We start from the raw sequence: 10,292 nt of genomic DNA, 5'->3' as shown, positions 1-10,292 counted from the left end.
GTGAGGTAGGAAGGGATATCATGCATTGAGTTGGAGGGATTGGAACCTTGGCTCACACAAGGTTCCACCTCCTGCCACCTCCCACCTCCCTGGGACAGGTTCTGTCTGCCCTACCCTCCCTGCCCCTGCTCTGTGATCATTGCCACCCTCCAGCTTCCGCAGGGCCTGGGTGCACCTGGGACAATCAGGGCCATGCGCTTGTGCCTCGTGGTGTCTCAGGGTGGGGCATGGCAGCGGGCAGCTGCACACTAGAAGGGGAGCCCAGCAAACCAATCGCTCTGGTTGCGGGACAGGGTCTGTAGGTACCTGTGAAGGTCTGGGCTCTCAAGCGCCCAAGATGTTTGTCTTTGGGAACATGACATTGAACACCAGGAGGGGTGGAGAAAGATGTCAGAAGAAAGGAAAAATGCAATTCTGTTTTAGTACCTTTAATGGCACTCTTTCCTGCCTTTTGAACCCGGTCCCCCACTTTACATTTTGCACCAAGCCTCACAAATTAGGTAGCCAGCCCTGCCCCTTGACCCCACCCCTTCCCAAATTGTGTGTCCCAGAGGCAGTGGGTCTGAGACAGGCTGGGAATACCACTGGCCTCCGAGCCTGCCTTGGCCCAGGGGACAGGAAAACATAGTAAATTGGGCCCCAGGGTTGTCTGAGGCCCAGGCATGACCTCCACGGCCGGAGAGCTGCCTCCACGTTGACCCCTGCGTCCACCTCTCTGGGGAACCAGATTCTAAATCACTTTGCAGTGACCTCCGTGAACAGGAGCAGGGAAGAGTAAGTGGAGGCCCCACATTCACACCTCCCTCTGCTCTCTGGTCTTGGGCCAGGTGGGGGTCAGCGCCCGGGATCCAGGCAGGCCTGAGCAAGAGGAAGCTCCCCACCCTTGGGTACCACTCCCTCCCAAGATGCTAGTTCTTCTGGTCTGGCCAGCTGGGGTTCCTCCCTGAAACTCTCCCACGCGGCTGGGGCCTACAGGGCCTCCTGCTCCTGAACGCACAATAGTTACAGTATTATTACCCTGCCTCATTCTATGTCTCAGGAGATAGAGGTTTTCAGACCCTTTTGGCAAAGGAAGCAGCTGAAGTTCAGAGAGGGAGTCCCAGTTGCTCAAGGCTACACAGCAAGAGGATGGTGCAGGCAGAATTCAGTTTTCAGGTTGTCTGATGCCAGGGTTGATACTTTGCCCACTGCCTCATTCCACCATGAAAGACACTCCTTCCTTTACTGTAAAACAGATATCTCAGAGCCTCAGAGAGGTGAAGACACTTTCTCAGGGTCACACAGCAAACCATAAGTGGGGCTGGGATTTCAAGGCTGAGAGGCAGGGGCCCATGCTGGATGACTTCAGAAGTAGTCATTCACTTTCTCTCTGTGAGCCTCAGCATGATCCCAAGTGGCCCCACCTATATGACTGAGGCGCTAGTCATTATTGGGAATGGGGGTGCTGAACAGGGTCTGGGGAACAGGTAATATTTTTATGAACACAGCCGCTCGTTTTCCCGGCAGAGATAAATCATCTGAGCCGGCAGAAACAAAGGAAGGTGAGAGATGTAACTTATATAATGATGTAATATAGTATATAATATAAATAATACATAATCTATATAGATACTGTAACATAACAGTGTAATATACCATAACATAGCAGTCACTTATATTGGCCTGGATATGGGGACGCTTAGTCATTTTGTGGTTTGCACAATGCTCTTGTTTGTTTCTGAATTCAGACATGGTAATGCAGCGGTCTTGAGTGTCTCGCTCCCCCAGGTCACAGTGTGGCCCCGTCTGTGTTAGGGTGTAACAGAACACCATGGCCTCGCTGTGGGTGCCTGGCCAGCTCCCTGCTGTCCGGGGATGCTTTTCTTCCTTACCTGGAAGACTGTCCAGCATCCTCACTGGTCTGCTGCATTTCTCTCTCCTTCCAGAGTCTTGTCCTGCTTTACACAGAGGCCACAGTGACATTTCTTCTTTCTCCCCACCCCCTACTTCCTTTTTTAATAATGTACATTTAGTGAAATATGTAAGTATACAGCTGGGTAATTCTTTTTTTTTCTAAGTTTATTTATTTATTTTGAGAGAAAGAGAGCGCGATCAGGGGAGAGAGAGAGAGAGAGAGAGAGAGAGAGAGAGAGAGAGAATCCCTATCTGCATTGTCAGCCCCGCCAAGGGGCTCGAACTCACAAACTGTGAGATCATGACCTCAGCCAAAATCAATAGTAGGATGCTTAACCGACTGAGCCATCAAGGCACCTCTATAGCTGGATAATTCTTCACATATTTGTACACACATGTAACTATTGCCTGTGTGAAGATAGCGGGGGCTCATCACTATTGCCCCTTTGGGACAAGGTAACCCCTGTTCTAGAACCTCATGTAAATGGAGTTCACTGTATGTTTTATTTGGGTAAGTCTTCTTCTTCTTCTTCTTCTTCTTTTTAAGTTTATTTTTTTTTTTTAGTATTCTCTACACCCAACATGGGGCTGGAACTCACAACCCCAAGATCAAGAGTTGCATGCTGCACCCACTGAGCCAGCCAGGTGCCCCTGCATAAGGTTTCTTGAGCTCCACATAAAGTTTTTGAGATTCATCCACGCGGCTGCAGATGCCAATAGTTGGCTTGTTCTCACTGCTGTGTAATATTCCATGGGGTGAGTGAACCACTCATTTTTTTTCTGCTGTCTTCTTTGTGGATATTCGCATTAATCCCCAGATTTTGATCATATTAAAAAGCAAGTCTGATTGTGTCCTTCCCTGCCGCCAGATTTAGACCCTCTCAAAGCTCATCCACCTTTCTCAGAATTAATTCAAATCTCTTCGCTGGGCCTGTAATGTCCTGATCCGTCTAGCCCCTGCCTGGCTCTTCAGCCTCAATTTCTACCTTCCTCCTCTTTGTTTCCTGAGCTCCAGGCACACAATGGTCCAGGCTACTCCTACCCCTAGGTCTTTGCACTGCCCCCCTCTGCTTTGTAATCTGCTCTGCCCCCAGGGTCCAGGCACAACTTGAATGACATCCTCAGGGAAGCTTCACTGACCAACCAGCCCCCACTTCCAGACTCCATGCCTCCTTGGAGCTACCTACACTTCTTCCTTCATTGTTCCAGTTGTGTACAACAATTTGTGTGATTACTTAATATCTGTCCCCCCCCCCCCCCCACCAGACAGTGAGCTCTGTGAGGGCAGGCACCGGTTCTGTCTTAACCTCCAACAGCAGTCCGGATCAAAGCTGGCATATGGTAGGTACTCATTAAATATAGCAAGGGCCCCGTGTTGAGTAGACCCTTTCCCCATTCTGAGCCTCCGTACTTTCCCCTCTACCCCCCAAACACACAGACTTTCTCCGGGGAGCTGTCGGGGAACCTTGACTCCCACCCTTTCCCTCCTTGGCAGCTGCTGGGTGACGCACCCAGGGGCGGGTGCTCCGCCCCACAGCGGACGCTGATTTAGCCCGGTTGGGCAAGGCCAGGGTTGCCTGGGGGGAGGTTACTCATCCCGGGCTCAGGTAAGAGGGCCCAGGTTGGGAGGCGGCACACCCAGGGGGGACGCCGAGGGAGCAGGACCTAGCCATGGACCCTGCCAGGAAAGCAGGCGCCCAGGCAGTGATCTGGACCACGGGCTGGCTGCTGCTGTTGTCGCTGCTGCTTGGAGAAGGTGGGTCTGCTGCGGGAGGGGATGGAGGAGGTGGAGTAGGGGCTCTAGGAAGGAGGTCTCTCCTACAGGGAGATCTGTGGGGACGATCTCCCATTCTGAGCAGAGGGGGCCTGTGGGAAAGATCGTCTGTCCGGGTCGAGGGGGCTGTGAGAGAGGTCCCCCAATCTGGCCAGAGGGGACTGTGGGAAGGATCCCCCGCCCTGGTCCGAAGGAGCAGTGGGAAAGGGTCCCTCACTGAGCTAACTGGACTGCGGGAAAAGTTCTCCCATTCTGAGCGGAGAACGGGGCGGGGGGTGGAGGGGAAGGTGTCCCTCCCATCCATAGCAAGGATCCCCCCATCTTGGGCAGAAGGGGCTGTGGGGAGGATGCTCCCACTGTAGGCATAGGCGGCTGGAAGGAGAGCGGCACCAGATTTGTGGCGAGATTTTTACTCCTGTCCCGGAAAATGGTGGGCAATAATAGCATTGTCACGTCCCGAGGACAGAGGGCGTGGGAAGGACTATTTCTCCTTTCGGGGACGAGGCTTCAGTAGGAATCGCTTAGTTCTGCTCGGCCCTGCGCCCCCAGGAGCGCGGGCCCTGGAGTGCTACAGCTGCGTGCAGAAAGCAGATGACGGATGCTCTCCGCAGAAGACCAAGACCGTGAAGTGCGCGCCGGGCGTGGACGTCTGCACAGAGGCCGTGGGGGCGGTGGAGACCAGTGAGTGGGGCCCTCGGGTCCATTCGTACCCCTTCGAAGCTCCTCCAGCCAGGCCCCGCCTCCTTTTGCCCCGCCCCTTCTTTTGAATTTGTCCGCACCCATTCAACGCCCTCCAGGACTCCCTTTCATCCTGGCTGGAGCCCTTTAACACCACTACCGTTAGGGCTTAGATGGGTGAAGGGGCTGCCGAGTAACTGACTGGGGTGAACTGGGAGATCCGGGATCGGGCACTTGGTCCCCTTCGAGGGCACACCCTATCCATTTCTGCTCCACCCCTGAGACCTCCCTACCCACTCTGTCCCTGCCAGAATCCTCTATCCAGGCAGGCCCGTGGTGTTGCAGACCTTTCTAGGGCTCTCCTCCTAGGTTCCCTAGACTGAGGCTCCGCCCCGCTGGCCCACCCCCGGGGGAAGCCCGCCCTTCTCTGAGGCTACAGTTCCCGGAGACCCCACCTCGGTCTGACCCGGTGCCCTTTCTGTCAGTCTCCCAGTTCCTTTATAGGATGCTTTCTGCGGTTCCGCCCCTCTGCCGCCGAGCCCCGTCCTAGCTCCACTCTTGGCCCTCCTCCTCGATTTTGTCCAGAGTCTGTCAGCCTGTCTGTTCCCTCGGACTCAGCTCTTTGAGGTTCTGCCCCTCCGTCTGTCGTCCTTCCCCCGGCGATCGGCTTTCTGAGGCCCCTGCCCTTCGACTCTGGCCTGGCTACCGTCTGGCCGTGGCGGGGGGAGGGGGAGGAGGAGGAGTCCACTCGAGGCCCCGCCCCCCCGCCTCCGCTCACCCCGCCCCTTCCTCCCCGCAGTCCACGGGCAGTTCTCGGTGGCAGTGCGGGGCTGCGGGTCCGGACTCCCGGGCAAGAATGACCGCGGACTGGATCTTCACGGGCTTCTGGCCTTTATGCAGCTGCAGCAATGCGCCCAGGACCGCTGCAACGCCAAACTCAACCTCACGTCGCGAGCGCTCAACCCCGCAGGTCGGTGGAGGCGGGCCCTAGGCCCGAGGGCGGAGCCACACCGCGGCTGAGCCACTGGGGTGATCCCCAGCTGGAGGCGGGAGAACTGCGCACGGGCCGGGGGCGGGGCCACGCGGCGGCAGGCGGGGCCTCGTCGCTGTAGGCAACGTAGCGGGGACGCTAAGCGCGGGGCCAGGCGCTGGGGCCCGGCTAGAGGCCGAGCTCGGTGTACTAGGCTGGAGGGACTTTGGGCGAAGCCGTGCTGCCTGAACCTTCTCGACCCCTTCCTTCCGTCGCGCTCCCCTCGCAGGCAATGAGAGTGCGTACCCGTCCAACGGTGCCGAGTGTTACAGCTGCGTGGGGCTGAGCCACGAGGCGTGCCGGGGCACGGCTCCACCTGTCGTGAGCTGCTACAACGCCAGCGAGCGCGTCTACAAGGGCTGTTTCGACGGTAACGTCACCCTGACGGCAGGTGAGCGAGCCGGGAGGAGGGGGCCTACAGTTGTGCCCTCTCTGGTCTCATGGGCGGTGGGTAGTCCCTTTACCCAGAGGGACCCATCTCCAATGCATTCTGGAAAATTGTAGGCCAAAGTTCTCGTCTCACCCTAGAGCGTCGTGAGAAATGCAGGCCTATCCCCAACGTAGCGTGGGGCTACGGTTGCTTTTGTCCTAGAGGTTTTTTTGGGAAATACATTTCCATAGAGGTCTGCCTGGTGCAGAGTGGGACGACGTGCTTTCGGAAATGGAAGCCTCCAAGCTTCTAGAATCCAGGGAGCCTAGTTGTGACTCCTCAAAACTCAAGGGGTCAGGGTCCCCACCCAGCCACCTAGGAGAGAGGCCACCTCCTGGCCTCTGTCTCAGGCAACCCTGGGAGACGTCCTTCAAACGCCTCTTCTGCCAGGTGTATTATGGGAGATGTAGTTCTGATTCTTAAGACTAAATTTTGGCAGGTGCAGGGAGATGGGAAATATGATGAGAGGGATGTTTGTTTTGCTGTTTGGTCTCATGAGAGGTGTATCTCTGTCCAAAGTCTCCAGACTTTCTTCCAAGGCATTGTGGGACTTGTAGTTCATCCTACACACCTTTCCTCTCTAAAATGGAAAATGTGGTCCACCAAGTGCCAAAGACAGTGGGACAGTGTTTCTCAAAGTGGCGCTTTTTGGATTAATGGATGTAGAGCCCCCTGTCCCCTGTTTTGGGGGTTCTTGCCCTGGTCTTGCCTTTAAGTTTCCTTCTGGCTCTGCAACCCTCCAACCACCGACCTCCCTGTGTCTCCCTCCTGCAGCTAATGTGACTGTATCCTTGCCTGTGCGGGGTTGTGTCCAGGACGAGTTCTGCACGCGGGATGCGGTGACAGGCCCAGGGTTCACACTCAGTGGCTCCTGCTGCCAGGGGTCCCGCTGTAACTCGGACCTCCACAACAAGACCTTTTTCTCCCCTCGGATCCCACCCCTTGTCCTGCTGCCCCCTCCTAAGCCCACCACTCAGGCCCCAACCACCTCTGTCACAACCTCTACTCCAGCCCCAACCACTCTTGTCTCTGCCACTAAACCCACCACGGCCAGCCAGACTTCCCCACGGGAAGTACATCCTGAGACCTCTCAGAAAGAGGAATCTAGCTTGGCTGGAGGTGCCGCTGGCCACCAGGACCGCAGGAATATGGGACAGCACCCTACAGGAGGGGGGGCCCATAATAAAGGCTCTTCAACTTCCTCGGCTGGGTTGGCAGCTCTAGTGTTGGCCTTGGCTGCTGGCACCCTACCATGAATTTTGCCATCTAGAAACTTCCGTCTTGCCTTATTCCCCAGCCCTGGGTACCCTCTCTTCCCATGACTTCCCTTTCTCCTCACTGGACTGGGCTGGCCCAGCCCCTCTTCTTCCAATCTCCCCCCCCCCGCCCACTATCCCCAGCTTCTGCTGCACTGGTTTGCGGCTTTGGGAAATAAATTTACCGTTGTATATATATCCTGCCAGGGTGTTGTAGCTTCTGGAAGGCAACAGGTGTATCTCCCTCTTCTTTGTCTCTCCCTGGTCTCCTCATGGTGTCTCTGGGCAGAGAAAAGTCAGGGCTGTCACAGGGAAGATGGGAGAAACACTGATAAGCTTTCTATTCACCTTCTTATAGCCAGTCCGGAATTTGGGGGGGGGGTGCGGAGCAGGATAATGGTTCCCTCCTCTGCTGGCTGGTGTCCCTGCTCCCCATCCCCTCTCTGTGGGAATCGGTTCAGCATCTGACTTCCTTATTAGACTGTGAGCTCCTCAAGGGCAGGGACCGCGCCTCAGGCCTCCATGTGGTCAGTTTCTGGCACATGAAGGTCTCAATAAAAGTTTAATTCCTTTGTATAAGCGTTTCGAAGGACTCATTTCTTATACTGACCTCTTAGTGTCGCCTCTTAGCTGAGCTAGGGCGGGAGTGTCAAGACCGGTCGCAGAGAAGCTGAGACCTGGAGCCACAGCCCAGGGGGGAGGTTGGGGTTGGAATTCCTGTGCTCTCCTGGGGTTTAGCCAGCTTGTGGGCGATCCCACCACTGGTGAAGGGGATGCCAGGTGACAGCGTTACGCAGTGGCGAGGGTGCCTGGGGCTTTTAGCAAGGTTTGGGCTCAGAGGGGAACTCTGCTTAATGGGTTGTCCTCCATTGCCAGGCCCCACCCACCTTGTCATCTGTTTGGTTTCCCAAGGATTGTGTGGTGGGCTTAGCCACTGCATCGCACCTGTCTAGAGGTCTCACTGGTGCCTCTGTCAGTCTGTGTTCGTCTAAGCTCCACCTCCTTCTCCTCCAATCAGATGAAGGTGTAGGGGCCCCAGGGAGGAAAAGCCTGGCTTGAGCCTGAGGCCCCGGCAGGCTTTGCAACTGCTTGATGGAAGGGGGACCAGATGTGGGCAGGAGCGAGATAGTAATAGTGATATTTCCGACATCACTATTTTAATTTTTTTTTTTAACGTTTATTTATTTTTGAGACAGAGAGAGACAGAGCATGAACGGGGGAGGGGCAGAGAGAGAGGGAGACACAGAATCGGAAACAGGCTCCAGGCTCTGAGCCATCAGCACAGAGCCCGACGCGGGGCTCGAACTCACATACCGCGAGATCGTGACCTGAGCCGAAGTGGGACACTTCACCGACTGAGCCACCCAGGCGCCCCTGATGGGGAGTAGTAGTATGACAAAACAATAGTAAATAATGATTACAGGGACAAAATAGAAAATAAGAGCACGAGCAACAGCAATAATAACTAGTTATGGAATGTTAATCATTTACTTTTTTAAAAGATTTTTAACGATTATTTTATTTATTTTTGAGAGACAAGAGCATGAGCGGGGGAGGGACAGGGAGAGAGGGAGACCCAGAATCCGAAGCAGGCTCCAGGCTCCGAGCTGACCGCACAGAGCCCGATGCGGGGCTTGAACCCATAAACCGTGAGATCCTGACCTGAGCCGAAATCGGACGCTTAACCGACGGAGCCACCCAGGTGCCCCAATTTTTTAAAAAGTCTTACCACGTGCCAGGCCTGTACCAAGGATGTTTGCGTCCACAGTCTTACTTTCCATTTACATTCTCAGAAGGGATGGCTGGGGAGACCAAAGCTCACAATTGGTAAAGTGATTTAGCACCACAGCAGACCATCCATGTATCTGGTACTGTGTTAAGTGCTGTACTTGCATTAACACACTTAATTTGTACAACCATTCTGTGAGGTAAGTATTAATCATCTGCATTTTACAAGATGAAGAGACGAGACCCAGAGAGGTTGAGACACTTGCCCCAGGTCACCCAGCTAAAAGTCACTGGAACCCAGATGTGAACCCAAGAGGTGTGGTTTGGCTTTACTGAGCGTGACCAAGATAGCTGTGACTTTTCCCTCAGCTCGACTAAACTTTAGATAGTCTTCTCTCTGTTTTTATTTTATTTAAAAGTTTTTTTTTTTTTTTTTTAGGGGCGCCTGGGTGGCTCAGTCGGTTAAGCGTCCGACTTCAGCTCAGGTCACGATCTCACAGACCGTGAGTTCGAGCCCCGTGTCGGGCTCTGGGCTGATGGCTCAGAGCTTGGAGCCTACTTCCGATTCTGTGTCTCCCTCTCTCTCTGCCCCTCCCCCATTCATGCTCTGTCTCTCTCTGTCCCTAAAATAAATAAACGTTAAAAAAAAAATTAAAAAAAAAATAAAAGTTTTTTTTTAACGTTTATTATTTTTGAGACAGAGAGAGACAGAGCATGAATGGGGGAGGGTCAGAGAGAGGAAGACACAGAATCCGAAGCAGCCTCCAGGCTCCGAGCTGTCAGCACAGAGCCCGACGCGGGGCTCGAACTCACCGAGTGTGAGATCATGACCTGAGCCGAAGTTGGATGCTCCACCAACTGAGCCACCCAGGCACCCCTACTTCTCTCTGTTTTTAAACCGCTGACCTCCCTCTCACCCAGGCCCTTCCCGAATCCACATGGCCTAGCCACAGGGGTCCCAGACCTCGCTTTTCTTAGAGCATTGACTTTAGAAAACTTGTCATTATAAATTCTTGCTCCATCCCTTTGAGAGATATGTAAATATCTTTCAAAGCCGCTTGCTTGCCAGTTTTACAATCCAGGAAATGTCGTCTCAGGGGACCTGGGAACCATCTCTTTGGAATGTAAACATCTAAGGAGATTGCCCCCCTAACTCCCAGTTTCCCTAAGGGGGTGAGAGCCTAACTTCTGTGGGCACCTTTTGCCCAGTTGTAAAACTGCCTCCTGTCACAGAGACACAAGCACATTTCCTTTTCCTTTGGGGAAAGCCAGTTAGCAAATGCAGGTTATCTAAGATCTCCCCTTAACTCCAGCTCTTAAAAACCCACCTTCTCGGGGCGCCTGGGTGGCGCAGTCAGTTGAGCGTCCGACTTCAGCCAGGTCACGATCTTGCGGTCCGTGAGTTTGAGCCCCGCGTCAGGCTCTGGGCTGATGGCTCAGAGCCTGGAGCCTGTTTCCGATTCTGTGTCTCCCTCTCTCTCTGCCCCTCCCCCATTCATGCTC

At 54.4% G+C, this 10,292-nt stretch overlaps 1 protein-coding gene across 1 annotated transcript; it reads left to right on the top strand.

Annotated features, from left to right (window-relative positions):
• The first annotated feature begins 3,461 nt into the window (after positions 1–3,461).
• Positions 3,462–7,640, top strand: LYPD3 (LY6/PLAUR domain containing 3). Its single transcript, XM_015070779.3, has 5 exons — positions 3,462–3,649; positions 4,217–4,348; positions 5,145–5,315; positions 5,605–5,766; positions 6,580–7,640. Exons 1-5 carry the CDS (start codon positions 3,565–3,567, stop codon positions 7,059–7,061), a joined length of 1,032 nt encoding a protein of 343 aa, XP_014926265.1. The 5' UTR covers positions 3,462–3,564; the 3' UTR covers positions 7,062–7,640.
• Positions 7,641–10,292: the final 2,652 nt, after the last annotated feature.

This window comes from Acinonyx jubatus, chromosome E2, assembly GCF_027475565.1.
Source record: "Acinonyx jubatus isolate Ajub_Pintada_27869175 chromosome E2, VMU_Ajub_asm_v1.0, whole genome shotgun sequence".
NCBI lineage: Eukaryota > Metazoa > Chordata > Mammalia > Carnivora > Felidae > Acinonyx > Acinonyx jubatus.
The sequence above is the reverse complement of the archived record's forward strand: the minus strand, read 5'-3'. Positions and strand labels throughout refer to the sequence as shown.

Excerpts from the sequence above, each read along its gene's own strand:
- LYPD3 (XM_015070779.3), top strand. The coding sequence starts at position 3,565 with ATGGACCCTGCCAGGAAAGCAGGCGCCCAGGCAGTGATCTGGACCACG. Across the intron at positions 3,650-4,216 it reads GTCGCTGCTGCTTGGAGAAG|GAGCGCGGGCCCTGGAGTGC; the intron begins GTGGGTCTGCTG and ends CTGCGCCCCCAG. Across the intron at positions 5,767-6,579 it reads TAACGTCACCCTGACGGCAG|CTAATGTGACTGTATCCTTG; the intron begins GTGAGCGAGCCG and ends TCCCTCCTGCAG.